Source organism: Lissotriton helveticus, chromosome 5_2 (assembly GCF_964261635.1).
Source record: "Lissotriton helveticus chromosome 5_2, aLisHel1.1, whole genome shotgun sequence".
NCBI lineage: Eukaryota > Metazoa > Chordata > Amphibia > Caudata > Salamandridae > Lissotriton > Lissotriton helveticus.
In genome coordinates, this window is record NC_136066.1 from 16,419,768 (window position 1) to 16,444,666 (window position 24,899).

General features: G+C 56.4%; 1 protein-coding gene across 1 annotated transcript in view; it reads right to left on the minus strand.

Moving 5' to 3' along the window:
* The window catches only part of COL27A1 (collagen type XXVII alpha 1 chain), a 1,232,768-nt gene that overhangs the window by 1,136,822 nt on the left and 71,047 nt on the right, over positions 1-24,899 (minus strand). The window contains exon 2 of the mRNA XM_078646681.1: positions 9,535-9,605. Within this exon, the coding sequence (XP_078502807.1) occupies positions 9,535-9,605 (71 nt within the window). The remainder of the gene's footprint in view (positions 1-9,534; positions 9,606-24,899) is intronic.

Below are 24,899 nucleotides of genomic sequence, written 5' to 3' on the forward strand. Positions count from 1 at the left end.
ACTGCCTCTTCTAACACGTCCACTGCCTCTTATCACCCCTCCACTGCCTCCCTCACCCCTCCACTGCCTCTCACACCCATCCACTGCCTCTCTCACCCCCTCCACTGCCTCTTCTCGCCCCTCCACTGCCTCTTCACCCCTCCACTGCCTCTCTCACCCATCCACTGCCTCTCTCACCCCCTCCACTGCCTCTCTCACCCCCTCCACTGCCTCTCACACCCCTCCACTGCCTCTCTCACCCCTCCACTGCCTCTTCTCACCTCTCCACTGTCTCTTCTCAACCCTCCACTGCCTCTTCACCCCTCCACTGCCTCTACTCGCCCCCTCCACTGCCTCTCACACCCCTCCACTGCCTCTTCACCCCTCCACTGCCTCTTCACCCCTCCACTGCCTCTTCACCCCTCCACTGCCTCTTCACTCCTCCACTGCCTCTTCACTCCTCCACTGCCTCTTCTCACCCCTCCACTGCCTCTTCTCCCCTCTCCACTGCCTCTCTCACCCTTCCACTGCCTCTTCACCACTCCACTGCCTCTTCTCACCTCTCCACTGCCTCTTCTTGCCCGTCCACTGCCTCTTCACCCCTCCACTGCCTCTTCTCACCACTCCACTGCCTCTCTCGCCCCTCCACTGCCTCTTCACCCCCTCCACTGCCTCTTCTCACCCCCTCCACTGCCTCTTCTCACCCCCTCCACTGCCCCTTCACCCCTCCACTGCCTCTTCACCCCCTCCACTGCCTCTTCTCACCCCCTCCACTGCCTCTCTCACCCATCCACTGCCTCTTCTCACCCCTCCACTGCCTCTTCACCCCCTCCACTGCCTCTTCTCACCCATCCACTGCCTCTTCTCACCCCTCCACTGCCTCTTCTTGCCCGTCCACTGCCTCTTCTCACCCCTCCACTGCCTCTTCACCCCCTCCACTGCCTCTTCTCACCCATCCACTGCCTCTTCTCACCCATCCACTGCCTCTCACACCCATCCACTGCCTCTTCTTGCCCGGCCACTGCCTCTTCTCACCGCTCTACTGCCTCGTCTCCCCGTCCACTGCCTCTTCTCACCCCTCCACTGCCTTGTCTCACCCCACCACTGCCCCTTCTCACCTCTCCACTGCCTCTTTCACCTCTCAACTGCCTCTTCTCACCCCTCCACTGCCTCTTCTCTCCCCCTCCACTGCCCCTTCTCACCCCTCCACAGCCTCTTCACCCCTCCACTGCCTCCTCACCCCTCCACTGCCTCTTCTCACCCCTCCACTGCCTCTTATCACCCCTCCACTGCCTCCTCACCCCTCCACTGCCTCTTCTCACCTCTCCACTGCCTCTTCTCTCCCCCTCCACTGCCCCTTCTCACCCCTCCACAGCCTCTTCACCCCTCCACTGCCTCCTCACCCCTCCACTGCCTCCTCACCCCTCCACTGCCTCTTCTCACCCCACCACTGCCTCTTCTCACCCCTCCACTGCCTCCCTCACCCCTCCACTGCCTCTTCTCTCCCCCTCCACTGCCTCTTCTCTCCCCCTCCACTGCCCCTTCTCACCCCTCCACAGCCTCTTCACCCCTCCACTGCCTCCTCACCCCTCCACTGCCTCTTCTCACCCCTCCACTGCCTCTTATCACCCCTCCACTGCCTCCCTCACCCCTCCACTGCCTCCCTCACCCCTCCACTGCCTCTCACACCCCCTCCACTGCCTCTTCTCACCCCTCCACTGCCTCCTCACCCCTCCACTGCCTCCTCACCCCTCCACTGCCTCTTCTCACCCCTCCACTGCCTCTTATCACCCCTCCACTGCCTCTCACACCCCCTCCACTGCCTCTTCTCTCCCCCTCCACTGCCCCTTCTCACCCCTCCACAGCCTCTTCACCCCTCCACTGCCTCCTCACCCCTCAACTGCCTCTTCTCACCCCTCCACTGCCTCTTATCACCCCTCCACTGCCTCTTATCACCCCTCCACTGCCTCTTATCACCCCTCCACTGCCTCCCTCACCCCTCCACTGCCTCTTCTCACCCCTCCACTGCTTCTTCACCCCTCCACTGCCTCTCTCACCCCCTCCACTGCCTCTTCTCACCCCTCCACTGCCTCTTCACCCCTCCACTACCTCTTCACCCCCTCCACTGCCTCTTCACCCCTCCACTGCCTCTCTAGGTCTCACCGTACTTCAAGTGGACTCCAGGCCAGCAGAGGCTCCGTGACACACACAAGGCCCCGCCAAACCCCTCCTCCCCCCGTGCTCGATCCCACAGGAAGGGGGACCCCCGCCCGTGTGCCAAACCCCTCAAAGAGCCCAATGTCCTCCCACGCAGGGCACCTGGGCAGCTTTCCTCTTGCAGATGTGAAGCCCTCCCCAAGCCGCCATTTCTGGAGTGAAAACAAACACTTGCGGCGTTTACAAGGCACCGAAAAAATATTTAAGAGGCAGCTGGACTTCCCTGGAGTGAAGCAGCGCCGCCAGGAGCACGTGCTCAGCATAGTGCCAAGAAGAAACCTTACAGCGCCGCGCCAGCCGCACCAGGGCTTCCAGGCACTGCATCACGTGCTCAGCATAGTGCCAAGAAGAACCCTTACAGCGCTGCGCCTGCCGTCCCAAGGGCTTCCAGGCACTGCATCACGTGCTCAGCATAGTGCCAAGAAGAAACCTTACAGCGCCGCACCAGGGCTTCCAGGCACTAGATCACGTGCTCAGCATAGTGCCAAGAAGAACCCTTACAGCGCCGCACCAGGGCTTCCAGGCACTAGATCACGTGCTCAGCATAGTGCCAAGAAGAAACCTTACAGCGTGGCACCAGCCGTCCCAAGGGCTTCCAGGCACTGCATCACTTGCTCAGCAGCCTAGTGCCAAGAAGAAACCTTACCGCGCTGTGCCAGCCGTCTCAAGGGCTTCCAGGCACTAGATCACGTGCTCAGCATAGTGCCAAGAAGAACCCTTACAGCGCCGCACCAGGGCTTCTAGGCACTAGATCACGTGCTCAGCATAGTGCCAAGAAGAAACCTTACAGCGCCGCGCCAGCCGCACCAGGGCTTCCAGGCACTGCCCAGGGCAAGACACATACAACCTTATTCGGCCAGAGGCCATAAAGGCAGAGCATAAAAACATGCAGACCAGACAAAGAACTCCGGCAGCAGGTGACTTTAAAAGCGCCTTACACATTAAAAAAGATACGTAGCAAGGTCAATGGCAATCTCAAAGGACAGTCAAGAAAATGCGTATTTATTCTGAATGTAAATGCAGTTTTGATAAAATGTAGTACAGCAAAGCACAACTGCTGGGACCCTCAAGGTTGCATATATATTAAATGTTTACTTTCACTACATTGAAACACCTCCAAAAGTGTAGATAGATCTTACATCGGTCCTTTAGAATTGCTGTCTATGTGACAATAATGGCAAGAAACACGTTGAGCTGACCTCTGACCTCAGAGCGCAGCGCCCGGAGACCTCACAGCAGGGGAGCCCGGTCACCTCACAACAGGGGAGCGAGGTCACCTCACAGCAGGAGAGTCCGGTCACCTCACAGCAGGGGAGCCCGGTCACCTCACAGCAGGGGAGTCCGGTCACCTCACAGCAGAGGAGCCCGGTCACCTCACAGCAGGGGAGTCCGGTCACCTCACAGCAGGGGAGCCCGGTCACCTCACAGCAGGGGAGCCCGGTCACCTCACGGCAGAGGAGCCCGGTCACCTCACAGCAGGGGAGTCCGGTCACCTCACAGCAGGGGAGCCCGGTCACCTCACAGCAGGGGAGCGAGGTCACCTCACAGCAGAGGAGCCCGGTCACCTCACAGCAGGGGAGTCCGGTCACCTCACAGCAGGGGAGCCCGGTCACCTCACAGCAGGGGAGCGAGGTCACCTCACAGCAGAGGAGCGAGGTCACCTCACAGCAGGGGAGCCCGGTCACCTCACAGCAGGGGAGCCCGGTCACCTCACAGCAGGGGAGCGAGGTCACCTCACAGCAGAGGAGCGAGGTCACCTCACAGCAGGGGAGCCCGGTCACCTCACAGCAGGGGAGCCCGGTCACCTCACAGCAGGGGAGCGAGGTCACCTCACAGCAGAGGAGCGAGGTCACCTCACAGCAGGGGAGCCCGGTCACCTCACAGCAGGGGAGCCCGGTCACCTCACAGCAGGGGAGTCCGATCACCTCACAGCAGGGGAGTCCGGTCACCTCTCAGCAGGGGAGCCGGGTCACCTCACAGCAGGGGAGCCCGGTCCCCTCACAGCAGGGGAGTCCGGTCACCTCTCAGCAGGGGAGCCGGGTCACCTCACAGCAGAGGAGCCCGGTCACCTGACAGCAGGGGAGCCGGTCACCTCACAGCAGGGGAGTCCGGTCACCTGACAGCAGGGGAGCCCGGTCACCTCACAGCAGGGGAGCCCGGTCACCTCTCAGCAGGGGAGCCCGGTCACCTCTCAGCAGGGGAGCCGGTCACCTCACAGCAGGGGAGCCCGGTGACCTCACAGCAGGGGAGCCGGTCACCTCACAGCAGGGGAGCCCGGTGACCTCACAGCAGGGGAGCCGGTCACCTCACAGCAGGGGAGCCCGGTCACCTCTCAGCAGGGGAGCCCGGTGACCTCACAGCAGGGGAGCCCGGTCACCTCTCAGCAGGGGAGCCCGGTCACCTCTCAGCAGGGGAGCCCGGTCACCTCACGGCAGAGGAGCCCGGTCACCTCACAGCAGGGGAGCCGGTCACCTCACAGCAGGGGAGCCCGGTGACCTCACAGCAGGGGAGCCGGTCACCTCACAGCAGGGGAGCCCGGTCACCTCTCAGCAGGGGAGCCCGGTGACCTCACAGCAGGGGAGCCCGGTCACCTCTCAGCAGGGGAGCCCGGTCACCTCTCAGCAGGGGAGCGTCCGCTGTGTTTTAATCAGGAGAGGGGCCACATTCATTCAAGTCCTTCTTAGTGCACCTCTACTTCCTGTTTTACTTTCACAATTTTCACATCTACACTCACTAGGGCCCTCACACGCACTGCACCCAACCGCAAGGAAAAAAGATCTCCCTCAAAAGGCCCCACCTCGGGCGCCAATCGAGTATTGCAGCGCCGACCCGACGAGGAGCAGACCCAATGAGGAAGCAAGACACCCCACGAGGAGCAGACCCAATGAGGAAGCAAGACACCCCACGAGGAGCAGACCCAATGAGGAAGCAAGACACCCGTGGAGGAGCAGACCCAATGAGGAAGCAAGACACCCCACGAGGAGCAGACCCAATGAGGAAGCAAGACACCCCGCGAGGAGCAGACCCAATGAGGAAGCAAGACACCCGACGAGGAGCAGACCCAATGAGGAAGCAAGACACCCGACGAGGAGCAGACCCAATGAGGAAGCAAGACACCCCACGAGGAGCAGACCCAATGAGGAAGCAAGACACCCCACGAGGAGCAGACCCAATGAGGAAGCAAGACACCCCGCGAGGAGCAGACCCAATGAGGAAGCAAGACACCCCACGAGGAGCAGACCCAATGAGGAAGCAAGACACCCCGCGAGGAGCAGACCCAATGAGGAAGCAAGACACCCCACGAGGAGCAGACCCAATGAGGAAGCAAGACACCCCGCGAGGAGCAGACCCAATGAGGAAGCAAGACACCCGACGAGGAGCAGACCCAATGAGGAAGCAAGACACCCCACGAGGAGCAGACCCAATGAGGAAGCAAGACACCCCACGAGGAGCAGACCCAATGAGGAAGCAAGACACCCGTGGAGGAGCAGACCCAATGAGGAAGCAAGACACCCCGCGAGGAGCAGACCCAATGAGGAAGCAAGACACCCCACGAGGAGCAGACCCAATGAGGAAGCAAGACACCCCGCGAGGAGCAGACCCAATGAGGAAGCAAGACACCCCACGAGGAGCAGACCCAATGAGGAAGCAAGACACCCCACGAGGAGCAGACCCAATGAGGAAGCAAGACACCCGTGGAGGAGCAGACCCAATGAGGAAGCAAGACACCCCACGAGGAGCAGACCCAATGAGGAAGCAAGACACCCCGCGAGGAGCAGACCCAATGAGGAAGCTAGACACCCCACGAGGAGCAGACCCAATGAGGAAGCAAGACACCCCACGAGGAGCAGACCCAATGAGGAAGCAAGACACCCGACGAGGAGCAGACCCAATGAGGAAGCAAGACACCCCACGAGGAGCAGACCCAATGAGGAAGCAAGACACCCGTGGAGGAGCAGACCCAATGAGGAAGCAAGACACCCCGCGAGGAGCAGACCCAATGAGGAAGCAAGACACCCCACGAGGAGCAGACCCAATGAGGAAGCAAGACACCCCACAAGGAGCAGACCCAATGAGGAAGCAAGACACCCCGCGAGGAGCAGACCCAATGAGGAAGCAAGACACCCCACGAGGAGCAGACCCAATGAGGAAGCAAGACACCCCACGAGGAGCAGACCCAATGAGGAAGCAAGACACCCCGCGAGGAGCAGACCCAATGAGGAAGCAAGACACTCCGCGAGGAGCAGACCCAATGAGGAAGCAAGACACCCCGTGAGGATCAGACCCAATGAGGAAGCAAGACACCCCGCGAGGAGCAGACCCAATGAGGAAGCAAGACACCCCACGAGGAGCAGACCCAATGAGGAAGCAAGACACCCCACGAGGAGCAGACCCAATGAGGAAGCAAGACACCCGTGGAGGAGCAGACCCAATGAGGAAGCAAGACACCCCGCGAGGAGCAGACCCAATGAGGAAGCAAGACACCCCACGAGGAGCAGACCCAATGAGGAAGCAAGACACCCCGCGAGGAGCAGACCCAATGAGGAAGCAAGACACCCCACGAGGAGCAGACCCAATGAGGAAGCAAGACACCCCACGAGGAGCAGACCCAATGAGGAAGCAAGACACCCGTGGAGGAGCAGACCCAATGAGGAAGCAAGACACCCCACGAGGAGCAGACCCAATGAGGAAGCAAGACACCCCACGAGGAGCAGACCCAATGAGGAAGCAAGACACCCGACGAAGAGCAGACCCAATGAGGAAGCAAGACACCCCACGAGGAGCAGATCCAATGAGGAAGCAAGACACCCCACGAGGAGCAGACCCAATGAGGAAGCAAGACACCCCACAAGGAGCAGACCCAATGAGGAAGCAAGACACCCCACGAGGAGCAGACCCAATGAGGAAGCAAGACACCCCACGAGGAGCAGACCCAATGAGGAAGCAAGACACCCCACGAGGAGCAGACCCAATGAGGAAGCAAGACACCCCGCGAGGAGCAGACCCAATGAGGAAGCAAGACACCCCACAAGGAGCAGACCCAATGAGGAAGCAAGACACCCCGCGAGGAGCAGACCCAATGAGGAAGCAAGACACCCGTGGAGGAGCAGACCCAATGAGGAAGCAAGACACCCCGCGAGGAGCAGACCCAATGAGGAAGCAAGACACCCGTGGAGGAGCAGACCCAATGAGGAAGCAAGACACCCGTGGAGGAGCAGACCCAATGAGGAAGCAAGACACCCCACGAGGAGCAGACCCAATGAGGAAGCAAGACACCCCACGAGGAGCAGACCCAATGAGGAAGCAAGACACCCCGCGAGGAGCAGACCCAATGAGGAAGCAAGACACCCCACGAGGAGCAGACCCAATGAGGAAGCAAGACACCCCACGAGGAGCAGACCCAATGAGGAAGCAAGACACCCGTGGAGGAGCAGACCCAATGAGGAAGCAAGACACCCCACAAGGAGCAGACCCAATGAGGAAGCAAGACACCCCGCGAGGAGCAGACCCAATGAGGAAGCAAGACACCCCGCGAGGAGCAGACCCAATGAGGAAGCAAGACACCCCACGAAGAGCAGACCCAATGAGGAAGCAAGACACCCGACGAAGAGCAGACCCAATGAGGAAGCAAGACACCCGTGGAGGAGCAGACCCAATGAGGAAGCAAGACACCCCACGAGGAGCAGACCCAATGAGGAAGCAAGACACCCCACGAGGAGCAGACCCAATGAGGAAGCAAGACACCCGTGGAGGAGCAGACCCAATGAGGAAGCAAGACACCCCGCGAGGAGCAGACCCAATGAGGAAGCAAGACACCCCACGAGGAGCAGACCCAATGAGGAAGCAAGACACCCCGCCGATGGGGAGTGTGTGAGGGTCTCTTACGAAAGGAGTGTTTCGGCTCCAAGTATGGTGTGCAAAATATGATAAAGTGACTTGTGCTCTGTTGAAAAGCCATCGCATCCACAGGGCGGGGGGTCCCTACTCCAGACCCTGGGACGGGCATCCACAGGGTGGGAGGTGCACAGGGCGGGAGGTGCACAGGGTGGGAGGTGCACAGGGTGGGGGGTGCACAGGGTGGGAGGTGCACAGGGAGGGGGGGTCCCTACTCCAGACCCTGGAACACGAAAGCAGATTTAAAGTGGAGCGTTTCCAGCCTGAATATATGAACCAGCGCCTGCAGATGGATTCTCCATCCAGCCAAGGTCTGGCTTGATACGATATGTTGTAGATATCGAGAGGTGTCTGCAATGGAGGTTCTACCCTGGGCGGATTCTAGGCGTAAAAGTGTACAATAGTTCAGATAACGCTGTTTAACACAAATCACAGAAGGGTTCCCGTACAGGTCGGTACGGCCTAATGCCTTGACGGTATTTTTAATGTGGGACAGCCACGGAATCTGATTTACTTTGTCGAAGGACAAGCAACCGGCAAAGCAAGTTCTGGTTACTGTGGTCTTGGGGTGCCCCATTTACCAAGGGCAATAGCGGGGCCAAACCAATCCGATCTTCCAGATATGTCAGCCCAAATTGTGCGTGACATCCTAAGCGTGCAGGACTGACGGAATGAGAGCACCTGCGAGGAAAGGATGATGTGACTTCCCCAGTGAGCACCTGTAGATTCACACAGTCTGCCGCTCTCACCATTGAGCCACACTTCTCCACAGAAGAGATGTCCATGCGTATGTAAGTAAAGTGAGAACACTGCATCAGGTACAGGTAAGCGGGGAGGCGGGTGGGGGCCTGTGAATCTACAGCTCTTCAAGACAAGAACAGGTCCCTGGCGCACCCTGCTGTAAGGTCCTGGTGGAGCCAGCGTATGTAGGGGGATGTAGTGTCACGTACCTACTCACAGGCGGGTACATCAGGGTGTATGGACGTAGATTCCTGCACCTACTCACAGACTGGAACACTAGGGTATGTAGATGCAGAGTCAGGTATATACTCACAAGCGCATACGCCGGAGTATATGAAAGTAGAGTTACGTCCCTGCTCACAGGCAGGTAGACTGGGGCGTGTGGATGTAGTGTCACGTACCTACTCACAGGCGGGTACACTATGGTATGTGGATGTAGTGTCACGTACCTACTCACAGGCGGGTACACTATGGTATGTGGATGTAGTGTCACGTACCTACTCACAGACGGGTACACTATGGTATGTGGATGTAGTGTCACATACCTACTCACAGGCGGGTACCCTGGGGTGTGCTTGTTGAGGGGGACAGAGGCAGCCTGGGAACCCCGACTCCCCGCCCTGTGCTAGATCTGTGACGTCACTTCCTGTTTACAATTCACATCAAAGCAAGAGGTAGTGGCTTCCTTCAAATACTTATTACCTTTAGAGGCGCCGCCTGTGAACCCCAGGACGCAGCAGAGGCAGAGCAGAGTCCAGAGGCCGAGGGAAGACCTGGAGGAGAGAAGAGAGAGCCAAGGTTAGCAGAGCTACTCACGGGTGGGGAAGAGCAACTCACAGGTGGGGGAGAGCTACTCACAGGTGGGGGAGAGCTACTCACAGGTGGGGGAGAGCGACTCACAGGTGGGGAAGAGCAACTCACAGGTGCTGGGAGAGCTACTCACAGGTGGGGAAGAGCTACTCATAGGTGGGGAAGAGCTACTCACAGGTGGGGGAGAGCTACTCACAGGTGGGGAAGAGCTACTCATAGGTGGTGGGAGAGCTACTCACAGGTGCTAAGAGAGCTACTCACAGGTGCTGGGAGAGCTACTCACAGGTGCTGAGAGAGCTACTCACAGGTGCTGGGAGACCTACTCACAGGTGCAGGGAGAGCTACTAACAGGTGGGGGAAGAGCTACTAACAGGTGCTGGGAGAGCTACTCACAGGTGACATGAGAGCTACTCACAGGTGGCGGGAGAGCTACTCACAGGTGCGGGGAGAGCTACTCACAGGTGCTGGGACAGCAACTCACAGGTGCTGGGACAGCTACTCACAGGTGCTGGGAGAGCTACTCACAGGTGCTAAGAGAGCTACTCACATGTGGCAGGAGAGCTACTCACAGGTGGCGGGAGACCTACTCACAGGTGGTGGAGAGCTACTCACAGGTGCTGAGAGAGCTACTCACGGGTGGCGGGAGACCTACTCACAGCTGGTGGAGAGTTACTCACAGGTGGCAGGAGAGCTACTCACAGGTGCTGGGAGACCTACTCACAGGTGCTGGGAGAGCTACTCACAGGTGGCAAATATTCACAGGTGGTGAGAGAGCTGCTCATAGGTGGCAGGAGAGCTACTCTCAGGTGGCATGAGAGCTACTCACAGGTGGCAGGAGAGCTACTCACAGGTGGCAGGAGAGCTACTCACAGGTGGCAGCTACTCACAGGTGGCGGAAGAGCTACTCACAGGTGGCGGGAGAGCTACTCACAGGTAGCGGGAGAGCTACTCACAGGTGCTGGGAGACCTACTCACAGGTGCTGGGAGACCTACTCACAGGTGCTGCGAGAGCTACTCACAGGTGCCGGGAGAGCTACTCACAGGTGGCGGGAGAGCTACTCACAGGTGGCAAATATTCACAGGTGGTGAGAGAGCTGCTCATAGGTGGCAGGAGAGCTACTCTCAGGTGGCATGAGAGCTACTCACAGGTGGCAGGAGAGCTACTCACAGGTGGCAGGAGAGCTACTCACAGGTGGCAGCTACTCACAGGTGGCGGAAGAGCTACTCGCAGGTGGCGGGAGAGCTACTCACAGGTAGCGGGAGAGCTACTCACAGGTGCTGGGAGACCTACTCACAGGTGCTGCGAGAGCTACTCACAGGTGCCGGGAGAGCTACTCACAGGTGGCGGGAGAGCTACTCACAGGTGGCGGGAGAGCTACTCACAGGTGGCGGGACACCTACTCACAGGTAGCGGGAGACCTACTCACAGGTGCCGGGAGAGCTACTCACAGGTGGCGGGAGAGCTACTCACAGGTGGTGGGAGAGCTACTCATAGGTGCTGGGGCAGCTACTCACAGGTGCTGGGAGAGGTACACATAGGTGGCGAGAGAGCTGCTCACAGGTGGCGAGAGAGCTACTCACAGGTGGCAGGAGAGCTACTCACAGGAGACAGGAGACCTACTCACAGGTGGTGGAGGGCTACTCACAGGTGACGGGATACCTACTCACAGGTGGCAGGAGAGCTACTGATGGTGGGAGACCTACTCACAGGTGGCGGAGAGCTACTCACAGGTGCTGGGAGAGCTACTCACAGGTGGCGGGAGAGCTACTCACAGGTGGCGGGAGACCTACTCACAGGTGGCGGGAGACCTACTCACAGGTGGTGGAGAGCTACTCACAGGTGGTGGCACGCTACTCATAGGTGGCAGGAGAGCTACCCACAGGTGGCGGAGAGCTACTCACAGGTGCCGGGAGAGCTACTCACAGGTGCCGGGAGAGCTACTCACAGGTGGCGGGAGAGCTACTCACAGGTGCTGGGAGAGCTACTCACAGGTGGCGGGAGAGCTACTCATAGGTGGCGTGAGAGCTACTCACAGGTGGCGTGAGAGCTACTCACAGGTGGCGTGAGAGCTACTCACAGGTGCTGGGAGAGCTACTCACAGGTGCTGGGAGAGGTACTCACAGGTGGCGTGAGAGCTACTCACAGGTGCTGGGAGAGCTACTCACAGGTGGCGGGAGAGCGACTCACAGGTGCTGGGAGAGCTACTCACAGGTGCTGGGAGAGACACTCACAGGTGGCGGGAGAGTTACTCACAGGTGCTGGAAGAGCTACTCACAGGTGCTGAGAGAGCTACTCACATGTGCTAGGAGAGCTACTCACAGGTGCTGGGAGAGCTACTCACAGGTGGCGGGAGAGCTACTCACAGGTGCTGGGAGAGCTACTCACAGGTGGCGGGAGAGCTACTCACAGGTGGCGGGAGAGCTACTCACAGGTGGCAGGGAGAGCTACTCACAGGTGCTGGGAGAGCTACTCACAGGTGGCGGGAGAGCTACTCACAGGTGGCGGGAAAGCCTCTCACAGGTGGTGGGAGAGACACTCACAGGTGGCGGGAGAGTTACTCACAGGTGCTGGAAGAGCTACTCACAGGTGCTGGGAGAGCTACTCACAGGTGGCGGGAGAGCTACTCACAGGTGCTAGGAGAGCTACTCCCAGGTGGTGGGAGAGCTACTCACAGGTGGCAGGGAGAGCTACTCACAGGTGGCGGGAGAGCTACTCACAGGTGCTGGAAGAGCTACTCACAGGTGCTGGGAGAGCTACTCACAGGTGCTGGAAGAGCTACTCACAGGTGCTGGGAGAGCTACTCACAGGTGCTGGAAGGGCTACTCACAGGTGCTGGGAGAGCTACTCACAGGTGCTGGAAGAGCTACTGATAGGTGGTGGGAGAGCTACTCATAGGTGGGGGAGAGCTACTCACAGGTGGCGGGAGAGCTACTCACAGGTGGCGGGAGAGCTACTCATAGGTGGCGGAGAGCTACTCACAGGTGGGGGAGAGCTACTCACAGGTGGCGGGAGAGCTACTCACAGGTGGCGGGAGAGCTACTCACAGGTGGCGGGAGAGCTACTCACAGGTGCCGGGAGAGCTACCGTAGCTCGCGGACTCCTTGAAGAAGCCTGCTCTGGGCATTTACTTTCTGCTCATGTCCCAATTTTAAGCTTCGTGGTATTATTTCACCAGTTTGTAATATTCTTTCTAACATACATTTTGTAGCACAACTGGGGCATTTTAAATGCACACACCGTGGATATTTCCTATCATTTTGCTCAGCAGAGTTTGGCTTGAACAGAATTGTTTAGTTCTCTTTGTTTAGGTGCAGATGGGTTTGGATCTACGCATTTCTGTAGATTAACAATATAGGTGATTTGCACAAAGACAACCTTTCCATAGCACACTTTTGGGTTCTTGTTGTTGTTTCAATCTATATAATTCTTTTTTGATGTGCCAGGCACTCTTTCTGCTCAGTGTACTCCGCATTGGCATATTTAATTTATTTTTACAGTCATCATTTGCAGTGTAAAGACCTCTTTACCCCACTGTACATGATCGCTGCTTTGAAAGGTTATACATTTTTATGCAGAAAGGAAAAAATGTCGACTAAATTGGTCGTAAATAAAAGTAACTGGTCTACTTTGGTGGTAGTTTTCGTTCTAGAGGCGCGAGGGGGCTCTCGCCAGCCGGGCTCATCACTCCTCGCTGCTCCCTGGTTATTACAAGGCTCTCACCAGCCGGGCTCATCCCTCCTCGCTGATCCCTGGTTATTACAAGGCTCTCACCAGCCGGGCTCATCACTCCTCTCTGCTCCCCGGTGATTACAAGGCTCTCACCAGCCGGGCTCATCACTCCTCGCTGATCCCTGGTTATTACAAGGCTCTCACCAGCCGGGCTCATAACTCCTCGCTGCTCCCCGGTGATTACAAGGCTCTCACCAGCCGGGCTCATCACTCCTCGCTGATCCCCGGTGATTACAAGGCTCTCACCAGCCGGGCTCATCATTCCTCGCTGATCCCGGGTTATTACAAGGCTCTCACCAGCCGGGCTCATCACTCCTCGCTGATCCCTGGTTATTACAAGGCTCTCACCAGCCGGGCTCATCACTCCTCTCTGCTCCCCGGTGATTACAAGGCTCTCACCAGCCGGGTTCATCATTCCTCGCTGCTCCCCGGTGATTACAAGGCTCTCACCAGCCGGGCTCATCACTCCTCGCTGATCCCTGGTTATTACAAGGCTCTCACCAGCCGGGCTCATCACTCCTCGCTGATCCCTGGTTATTACAAGGCTCTCACCAGCCGGGCTCATCACTCCTCGCTGATCCCTGGTTATTACAGGGCTCTCACCAGCCGGGCTCATCACTCCTCGCTGATCCCTGGTTATTACAAGGCTCTCACCAGCCGGGCTCATCCCTCCTCGCTGATCCCTGGTTATTACAAGGCTCTCACCAGCCGGGCTCATCACTCCTCTCTGCTCCCCGGTGATTACAAGGCTCTCACCAGCCGGGTTCATCATTCCTCGCTGCTCCCCGGTGATTACAAGGCTCTCACCAGCCGGGCTCATCACTCCTCGCTGCTCCCCGGTGATTACAAGGCTCTCACCAGCCGGGCTCATCACTCCTCGCTGCTCCCCGGTGATTACAAGGCTCTCACCAGCCGGGTTCATCATTCCTCGCTGCTCCCCGGTGATTACAAGGCTCTCACCAGCCGGGCTCATCACTCCTCGCTGATCCCTGGTTATTACAAGGCTCTCACCAGCCGGGCTCATCACTCCTCTCTGCTCCCCGGTGATTACAAGGCTCTCACCAGCCGGGTTCATCATTCCTCGCTGCTCCCCGGTGATTACAAGGCTCTCACCAGCCGGGCTCATCACTCCTCGCTGATCCCTGGTTATTACAAGGCTCTCACCAGCCGGGCTCATCACTCCTCGCTGATCCCTGGTTATTACAAGGCTCTCACCAGCCGGGCTCATCACTCCTCGCTGATCCCTGGTTATTACAGGGCTCTCACCAGCCGGGCTCATCACTCCTCGCTGATCCCTGGTTATTACAAGGCTCTCACCAGCCGGGCTCATCCCTCCTCGCTGATCCCTGGTTATTACAAGGCTCTCACCAGCCGGGCTCATCACTCCTCTCTGCTCCCCGGTGATTACAAGGCTCTCACCAGCCGGGTTCATCATTCCTCGCTGCTCCCCGGTGATTACAAGGCTCTCACCAGCCGGGCTCATCACTCCTCGCTGCTCCCCGGTGATTACAAGGCTCTCACCAGCCGGGCTCATCACTCCTCGCTGCTCCCCGGTGATTACAAGGCTCTCACCAGCCGGGTTCATCATTCCTCGCTGCTCCCCGGTGATTACAAGGCTCTCACCAGCCGGGCTCATCACTCCTCTCTGCTCCCCGGTGATTACAAGGCTCTCACCAGCCGGGTTCATCATTCCTCGCTGCTCCCCGGTGATTACAAGGCTCTCACCAGCCGGGCTCATCACTCCTCTCTGCTCCCCGGTGATTACAAGGCTCTCACCAGCCGGGTTCATCATTCCTCGCTGCTCCCCGGTGATTACAAGGCTCTCACCAGCCGGGCTCATCATTCATCGCTGATCCCTGGTTATTACAGGGCTCTCACCAGCCGGGCTCATCACTCCTCGCTGCTCCCCGGTGATTACAAGGCTCTCACCAGCCGGGCTCATCATTCCTCGCTGATCCCGGGTTATTACAAGGCTCTCACCAGCCGGCCTCATCCCTCCTCGCTGCTCCCCGGTGATTACAAGGCTCTCACCAGCCGGGCTCATCATTCCTCGCTGCTCCCCGGTGATTACAAGGCTCTCACCAGCCGGGCTCATCATTCCTCGCTGATCCCTGGTTATTACAGGGCTCTCACCAGCTGGGCTCATCACTCCTCGCTGCTCCCCGGTGACTACAAGGTTCTCACCAGCCGGCCTCATCACACCTCGCTGATCCCTGGTTATTACAAGGCTCTCACCAGCCGGCCTCATCCCTCCTCGCTGCTCCCCGGTGACTACAAGGTTCTCACCAGCCGGGCTCATCACTCCTCGCTGCTCCCCGGTGACTACAAGGTTCTCACCAGCCAGCCTCATCACTCCTCGCTGATCCCCGGTTATTACAAGGCTCTCACCAGCCGGCCTCATCACTACTCGCTGCTCCCGGGTTATTACAGGGCTCTCACCAGCCGGGCTCATCCCTCCTCGCTGATCCCTGGTTATTACAAGGCTCTCACCAGCCGGCCTCATCACTCCTTGCTGCTCCCGGGTTATTACAAGGCTCTCACCAGCCGGGCTCATCATTCCTCGCTGCTCCCCGGTGATTACAAGGCTCTCACCAGCCGGGCTCATCATTCCTCGCTGCTCCCCGGTGATTACAGGGCTCTCACCAGCCGGGCTCATCACTCCTCGCTGCTCCCGGGTTATTACAGGGCTCTCACCAGCCGGGCTCATCCCTCCTCGCTGATCCCTGGTTATTACAAGGCTCTCACCAGCCGGCCTCATCACTCCTCGCTGCTCCCGGGTTATTACAGGGCTCTCACCAGCCGGGCTCATCACTCCTCGCTGCTCCCCGGTTATTACAAGGCTCTCACCAGCCGGGCTCATCATTCCTCGCTGCTCCCCGGTGAATACAGGGCTCTCACCAGCCGGGCTCATCACTCCTCGCTGCTCCCGGGTTATTACAGGGCTCTCACCAGCCGGACTCATCCCTCCTCGCTGATCCCTGGTTATTACAAGGCTCTCACCAGCCGGCCTCATCACTCCTCGCTGCTCCCGGGTTATTACAGGGCTCTCACCAGCCGGGCTCATCACTCCTTGCTGCTCCCCGGTTATTACAAGGCTCTCACCAGCAGGGCTCATCACTCCTCGCTGATCCCTGGTTATTACAGGGCTCTCACCAGCCGACCCCATCACTCCTCGCTGCTCCCCGGTTATTACAAGGCCCGGGCGGAGTGTAGGGTGAGTGGAGCCCTTACACCGGACAGCTGCGTGTGCCTCTAACCTGCAGTGAAAGAGGCGGACTTCTAGGTGCTGTGAAATGGTACCGGAGCCTTACATTGCTCTGAAAAGGGTTATTTTCTGTATAATATAGCGCAGTCTTGAATCATACATGGGGCATAAGGCGGAGTCTGTATAATAAGGAGCTTATTCACGTGTCTCTTTACAGGAAGAACAGAATATCAAATCAACAAACCTCAATAGATAAAGAAAGCGCACAGAGAGGAGAACACTACTGTTTCAGCACGACCTGATGTTTTTTAAGTCTTAATCAGGACCACCTGGGAAATGATACTCTTCGGGGTTTCTTTCAACGCCCCTGGGTCACCAACACACCGATCCCGAGAAACCAGATGTTCACGGTTGGACGCGTGCACCACAGCTGTATGAAGCCTCTGGAGTCTCCACACCAATGATGGGTTCATCTCATCATGAACTTAAAATCTGCTCCTCGTCAAAGAGTGGGTCGGGCTCTCTGGCTTGGACCTCCGGCTGAAACTCAGACGCCGCAGCTTTGAGGGTCTGCCATGGATTGGTGACCCGGGGCACAAGCCCCAGACAATGATGCTTCAATGCACGGGTTTGAAAACTCGTTCTCTGTCACAGCCGGATCTCTGCTTCCTTCGATGTTTCCTGGTACTAGCGTCGCGCACTCCCCAGGACCTACCACTCTTCGCGTGCATCCTTACATGGCAGGGTGGTCGATCCAACCATCTGCCATGAAAGTGCTGCATTAGATGCCCGAAGGTCCCCTCTGCATCTAACCTCTTGCTGTCCTTGTCTGGGGCGCAGCTAATACCAGATGCTTTTCTTGTGGTAACCTCAATGACTGAGCTTCCTCCAACATCTACTCTTTGAGCAAGGCTGTGCTCAGATGAGTCCCTCTGCTGCCTCCTTTTGCTTGCCTCTCACAGCCATGTTGCCTTCTGAGAAGGTGTCCTCAATCCTCTCATCAAACTCTTGCTCCAACTGCAACTAAGAGAACCCCTAAGAAACCCAGAGAAACCAAGAGAAGCCAAGAAAACCTCAGAGAAGCCCAGGAACCAAGAGAAACCAAGAGAAAACCAAAGAAACCAAGAGAAACCCAAAGAAACTGAGAGAAACCAAGAGAAAAGCAAAGAAACCAAGAGAAACCATGAGAAGCCAAGAGAAGCCAAGAGAAGCCAAGAGAAGCCAAGAGAAATCCAGAGAAACCCAGGAACCAAGATAAACCCAAAGAAACCAAGAGAAAGCCAAAGAAACCAAGAGAAACCCAAAGAAACTGAGAGAAACCAAGAGAAAAGCAAAGAAACCAAGAGAAACCATGAGAAGCCAAGAGAAGCCAAGAGAAGCCAAGAGAAGCCAAGAGAAATCCAGAGAAACCCAGGAACCAAGATAAACCCAAAGAAACCAAGAGAAAACCAAAGAAACCAAGAGAAACCCAAAGAAACTGAGAGAAACCAAGATCAACCCAGAATCCAAGAGAAACCATGAGAAGCCAAGAGAAGCCAAGAGAAGCCAAGGAACCAAGATAATCCCAAAGAAACCAAGAAACCCAGAAACCAAGAGAAACCAGGAGAAGCCAAGAGAAACTGCGAGAAGCCAAGAGAAGCCAAGAGAAATCCAGAGAAACGCAGGAACCGATAGAAACCAAGAAAAAGCTAAAGAACCCCAAAGAAACTGAGAAAAACCAAGAGATATCCAAAGAAACTGAGAGAAACCAAGAGGAACCCAGAAAAACCGAAAGAACCCAGAAAACGCAGAAACCAAGAGAAGCCAAGAAAAACCCAGAGGAGCCCAGGAACCAAGAGAAACCAAGAGAAAACCAAAGAAACTGAGAGAAACCAAGAGAAAGCCAGAGAAACCCAGAAACCAGGAGAAGCCAAGAGAAACCGAGAGAAGCCAAGAGAAGCCAAGAGAAATCCAAAGAAACCCAGGAACCGATAGAAACCAAGAGAAAGCTAAATAAACCCAAAGAAACTGAGAAAAACCAAAAGAAATCCCAAAAAACTGAGAGAAACCCATAAAAACCGAGAGACCCCAGAAACCCAGAAACCAAGAGAAGCCAAGAAAAACCCAGAGAAGCCCAGGAACCAAGAGAAACCAAGAGAAACCCAAAGAAACCAAGAGAAGCCCAAAGAAACTGAAAGAAACCAAGAGAAAGCCAGAGAAACTGAGAGAAACCCAGAAACCAACGGAAACCAGGAGAAGCCAAGAGAAACCCAGACAAAACCCAGAAACCGATAGAAACCAAGAGAATGCTAAAGAAACCAAGAGAACCCCAGAGAAACTGCGAAAAGCCAAGAGAAACCCAGACAACCTACAGACACCAAGAGAAACCGAGACAAACCCAGTGCACACATGCAAGCCCCAGAGCATCCTTAAGCTCAGATAACAGAGAAAATGTGCCAGACCCAAAGACACTGACGAGGCTTGAGGGCCAGGCGCAGCTGGAAGTGCAACAGCGTCCAGTCTGGTAGTGAGCCAGTGTCCAGCTGGCATTCCCTTCATGTACAGCTTGGTGGAGGCAGAGTATCCAGCATAATACTGGGTCCAGCATGTGGTATAGTGCGACAGTGTCCAGCATGTGGTATAGTGCGACAGTGTCCAGCATGTGGTACAGTGTGACAGTGTCCAGCATGTGGTACAGTGCGACAGTGTCCAGCATGTGGTACAGTGTGACAGTGTCCAGCATGTGGTATAGTGCGACAGTGTCCAGCATCTGGTACAGTGTGACAGTGTCCAGCATGTGGTATAGTGCGACAGTGTCCAGCATGTGGTATAGTGCGACAGTGTCCAGCATGTGGTACAGTGTGACAGTGTCCAGCATGTGGTACAGTGCGACAGTGTCCAGCATGTGGTACAGTGTGACAGTGTCCAGCATGTGGTATAGTGCGACAGTGTCCAGCATCTGGTACAGTGTGACAGTGTCCAGCATGTGGTACAGTGTAACAGTGTCCAGCATGTGGTATAGTGCGACAGTGTCCAGCATCTGGTACAGTGTAACAGTGTCCAGCATGTGGTATAGTGCGACAGTGTCCAGCATGTGGTACAGTGTGACAGTGTCCAGCATGTGGTATAGTGCGACAGTGTCCAGCATCTGGTACAGTGTGACAGTGTCCAGCATGTGGTATAGTGTGACAGTGTCCAGCATGTGGTATAGTGCGACAGTGTCCAGCATCTGGTACAGTGTAACAGTGTCCAGCATGTGGTATAGTGCGACAGTGTCCAGCATCTGGTACAGTGTAACAGTGACCAGCATGTGGTATAGTGCGACAGTGTCCAGCATGTGGTATAGTGCGACAGTGTCCAGCATCTGGTACAGTGTAACAGTGACCAGCATGTGGTATAGTGCGACAGTGTCCAGCATGTGGTATAGTGCGACAGTGTCCAGCATCTGGTACAGTGTAACAGTGACCAGCATGTGGTACAGTGTGACAGTGGCCAGCATGTGGTATAGTGCGACAGTGTCCAGCATGTGGTACAGTGTGACAGTGTCCAGCATGTGGTACAGTGTAACAGTGTCCAGCATGTGGTATAGTGCGACAGTGTCCAGCATGTGGTATAGTGCGACAGTGTCCAGCATCTGGTACAGTGTAACAGTGACCAGCATGTGGTATAGTGCGACAGTGTCCAGCATGTGGTACAGTGTGACAGTGTCCAGCATGTGGTATAGTGCGACAGTGTCCAGCATGTGGTACAGTGTGACAGTGTCCAGCATGTGGTACAGTGTGACAGTGTCCAGCATGTGGTATAGTGCGACAGTGTCCAGCATGTGGTACAGTGTGACAGTGTCCAGCATGTGGTATAGTGCGACAGTGTCCAGCATGTGGTACAGTGTGACAGTGTCCAGCATGTGGTATAGTGTAACAGTGTCCAGCATGTGGTATAGTGCGACAGTGTCCAGCATGTGGTATAGTGCGACAGTGTCCAGCATCTGGTACAGTGTAACAGTGACCAGCATGTGGTATAGTGCGACAGTGTCCAGCATGTGGTACAGTGTGACAGTGTCCAGCATGTGGTACAGTGTGACAGTGTCCAGCATGTGGTACAGTGTGACAGTGTCCAGCATGTGGTACAGTGTGACAGTGTCCAGCATGTGGTACAGTGTGACAGTGTCCAGCATGTGGTATAGTGCGACAGTGTCCAGCATGTGGTATAGTGCGACAGTGTCCAGCATGTGGTACAGTGTAACAGTGTCCAGCATGAGGTACAGTGCGACAGTGTCCAGCATGTGGTACAGTGTAACAGTGTCCAGCATGTGGTATAGTGCGACAGTGCCCAGCATCTGGTACAGTGTAACAGTGACCAGCATGTGGTATAGTGCGACAGTGTCCAGCATGTGGTACAGTGTTACAGTGTCCAGCATGTGGTACAGTGTGACAGTGTCCAGCATGTGGTACAGTGTGACAGTGTCCAGCATGTGGTACAGTGTAACAGTGTCCAGCATGTGGTACAGTGTGACAGTGTCCAGCATGTGGTACAGTGCGACAGTGTCCAGCATCTGGTACAGTGTAACAGTGTCCAGCATGTGGTATAGTGCGACAGTGTCCAGCATCTGGTACAGTGTAACAGTGTCCAGCATGTGGTATAGTGCGACAGTGTCCAGTGGGAAACAACCTTTACAAAGCAACTTTTACAACGCACTACCATTACAACAAAACTTTTACAACGCAACATCCATTACAACGCATGCAATTACAACGCAACCATTACAACGCATGACACTACAACGCACACCACTACAAAGCATGTCATTACAACTCAGTCATTACAACGCATACCATTACAACGCATAACATTACTATCCAACACTTACCCTACTGTTGCACCCCCTGGAGTTAGAATAGTAATTTTTACCCCTACACTATCCAATACTTACCAAACATGCAATGTAATGTTATGCGTTCTAATGGTATGCGTTGTAAGGGTATTATACGTTATAATGGAATGCGTTGTAAATGTAGTTTTTAAAATTTCATGGTAATGGCATGCGTTGTAATGGAATGCGTTGTAATGGATGTTGCGTTATAAAAAATGCGTTGTAAAGTTATGCGTTGTAAAAGTGTGCATTGTAACGTCATACATCCGTGTCCAGCATGTGGTATAGTGCAACGGTGTCCAGCATGTGGTATAGTGCGACAGTGTCCAGCATGGGGTGTAGAGCGACAGTGTCCAGCATGGGGTGTAGAGCGACAGTGTCCAGCATGGTGCATAGTGTGACAGTGTCCAGCATGTGGTATAGTGTCCAGCATGGGGTGTAGTGTGACAGTGTCCAGCATGGGGCATAGTGCGACAGTGTCCAGCATGAGGTGTAGTGCGACAGTGTCCAGCATGTGGTATAGTGCCTAGCATGGGGTACAGTGTCCAGCCTGGGGTGGAGTGCGACAGTGTCCAGCATGAGGTGTAGTGCGTCAGTGTCCAGAATGAGGTGTAGTGCGACAGTGTCCAGCATGTGGTATAGTGCCTAGCATGGGGTACAGTGCCTAGCATGGGGTACAGTGTCCAGCATGGGGTGTAGTGCAACAGTGTCCAGCATAGGGTACAGTGTGACAGTGCCCAGCATGGGGTACAGTGCCGAGCATGGGGGTGTAGTGCCCAGCATGGGGTACAGTGTCCAGCATGGGGGTGTAGTGCCCAGCATTGGGTACAGTGCCCAGCATTGGGTACAGTGCCCAGCACAGGGTACAGTGCCCAGCATGGGGGTACAGTGCCCAGCATGGGGTACAGTGTCCAGCATGGGGTGTAGTGCGACAGTGTCCAGCATAGGGTACAGTGTGACAGTGTCCAGCATGGGGTACAGTGCCCAGCATGGGGGTGTAGTGCCCAGCATGGGGTACAGTGTCCAGCATGGGGGTGTAGTGCCCAGCATTGGGTACAGTGCCCAGCATTGGGTACAGTGCCCAGCACGGGGTCCAGTGCCCAGCATGGGGGTACAGTGCCCAGCATGAGGGTACAGTGCCCAGCATGAGGGTACAGTGCCCAGCATGGGGGTACAGTGCCAAGCATTGGGTACAGTGCCCAGCATTGGGTACAGTGCCCAGCATGGGGTACAGTGCCCAGCATTGGGTACAGTGCCCAGCATGGGGGTACAGTGCCCAGCATGGGGTACAGTGCCCAGCATTGGGGTACAGTGCCCAGCATGGGGGTACAGTGCCCAGCATGGGGTACAGTGCCCAGCATTGGGTACAGTGCCCAGCATGGGGGTACAGTGCCCAGCATGGGGGTACAGTGCACATCATTGGGTACAGTGCCCAACATGGGGGTACAGTGCCCAGCATGGGGTACAGTGCCCAGCATGGGGTACAGTGCCCAGCATGGGGTACAGTGCCCAGCATGCAGCATGCTCTCTGGCTCGTGACCAGCTCTCAGAGGGACGGTGCTCAGCCTGGCCTTCGGGCAGACTGGCAGTGAGCCAAAGTCCATCTGGGCACCCCCCCCCCCAGAGCCCGCTGGGCACAGCATCTGCGCGCCCCCAGGTTGGCATGGCCGAACGGAGCAGGGGGTGGAGGGTTCGCTCTGGTGAAGGAACGTGGAACATGCGAAGTTTGTTAATTATTGCAGGTTAATTTTAGATTTTTCCATTACACTGCGCCCGTCAGAGCGGGGGTCTGAGCATCGGGAGTGAAGACAGGCCTCGCCACCCCCCCCCTACCACCGCTGCAGGACTCCTGCTCCCCCAGAGCCCCCCCCCCAGCCCCCCCCCCACAGGCAGGCCTCGCCCCCCCCCACCGCTGCAGGGCTGCTGCTCCCCCAGAGCCCCCCCCAGCCCCCCCCCCCACAGGCAGGCCTCGCCCCCCACCACCGCTGCAGGGCTGCTGCTCCCCCAGAGCCCCCCCACAGGCAGGCCTCGGCCCCCCCCACCACCGCTGCAGGGCTGCTGCTCCCCCAGAGCCCCCCCCAGCCCCCCCACAGGCAGGCCTCGGCCCCCCCCACCACCGCTGCAGGGCTGCTGCTCCCCCAGAGCCCATACCCAGCCCCCCCCCCCACAAGCCCCTCCCCAGCCCCCCCCCCCCCCCGATTTCGCTATTTTCTTCGATGGAAAAGTGAAATCACTTGTGGATCAGGTCGCGCATCCTACCCCTCCAGAGGAGCGCAAATCCTTAGCCATCTGGCAGAGCTTTGGCCCCATATCTGAAGATGCCCTTCTCAAGTGCATCTGCGAAACAAAGCCCTCCAACCACTCTCTTGACCCCATCCCCAGTGCCATTGCCACTGACTTCTATACCCATTCCCTTTCCTATTGGGCCTCTCTGATCAACCTCTCCCTCTGACAAGGCTCCCTTCCTGTCTCCTTCAAAACTGGGCAGGTCACCCCTCTGCTTAAAAAGCCCACTGCTGATGCGAAGGCCCTCAACAACTTCCGCCCCATCACTAACCTTCCCTTTCTTGGGAAGATCACAGAAAGATGTGTAGCAAAACAACTCTCTCGTCATATCAAGGACAATGATCTTCTTGACAATTGTCAGTCCGGCTTCATCCAAAACTGCAGCACTGAAACAGCCCTGCTGCAAGTGGTTGATGACGCGCTGAGGATACTCGATGCGGGGGGGTCCTGTCTGCTAATTCTCCTGGACCTTTCTGCAGCCTTTGACACTGTCAATCACAACACCCTCCTCAACATCCTTCAACAGAGAATGGTCATGGAGGGCACTGTGCTTAAGTGGTTTGCTTCCTTCCTCTCTGACAGATCCCAAATGATCAAAATAGCGGACAGTCTTTCTTCTCCTGTGGCGGCAGGTCAGGGTGTTCCTCAAGGCTCTATACTTGCACCCACTTTGTTCAATCTCTACTTAGAACCACTGGGAAACCTCCTAAGCAAATCCGGGATTCACTACCATCTCTATGCAGACGACACTCAACTCTACCTCAAGGTTGCCTCCACCCATGATCTCTCCTTCCTAAGCTCTACTCTGGACTCCATCCAAAACTGGATGTCAACTCATCAACTGATTCTGAATCCTTCCAAAACTGAATTCCTCCTCTTCTCCTCCTCACTCTCCCCCCCCCCCCCCCGGTTCAATCATGGATGGATCAGCTGAATCTACTCAACACTAAACCCATCATTGTCGACAGCGCAAAATCCCTTGGAGTTATTCTAGACAAAAAACTCAATCTAACCCCCCACATCAATTCGATTGCAAAATCTGAACGTTACCAACTGCGCCTTCTTTGGGGAATCAGACGCTTCTTCCCGGAACAGGACCTTATAACCCTGGTGCAATCGCTGGTCCTCTCCAGATTAGACTACTGCAATTCTCTTCTTACTGGCCTCCCCAAATCCCACCTGTCCCC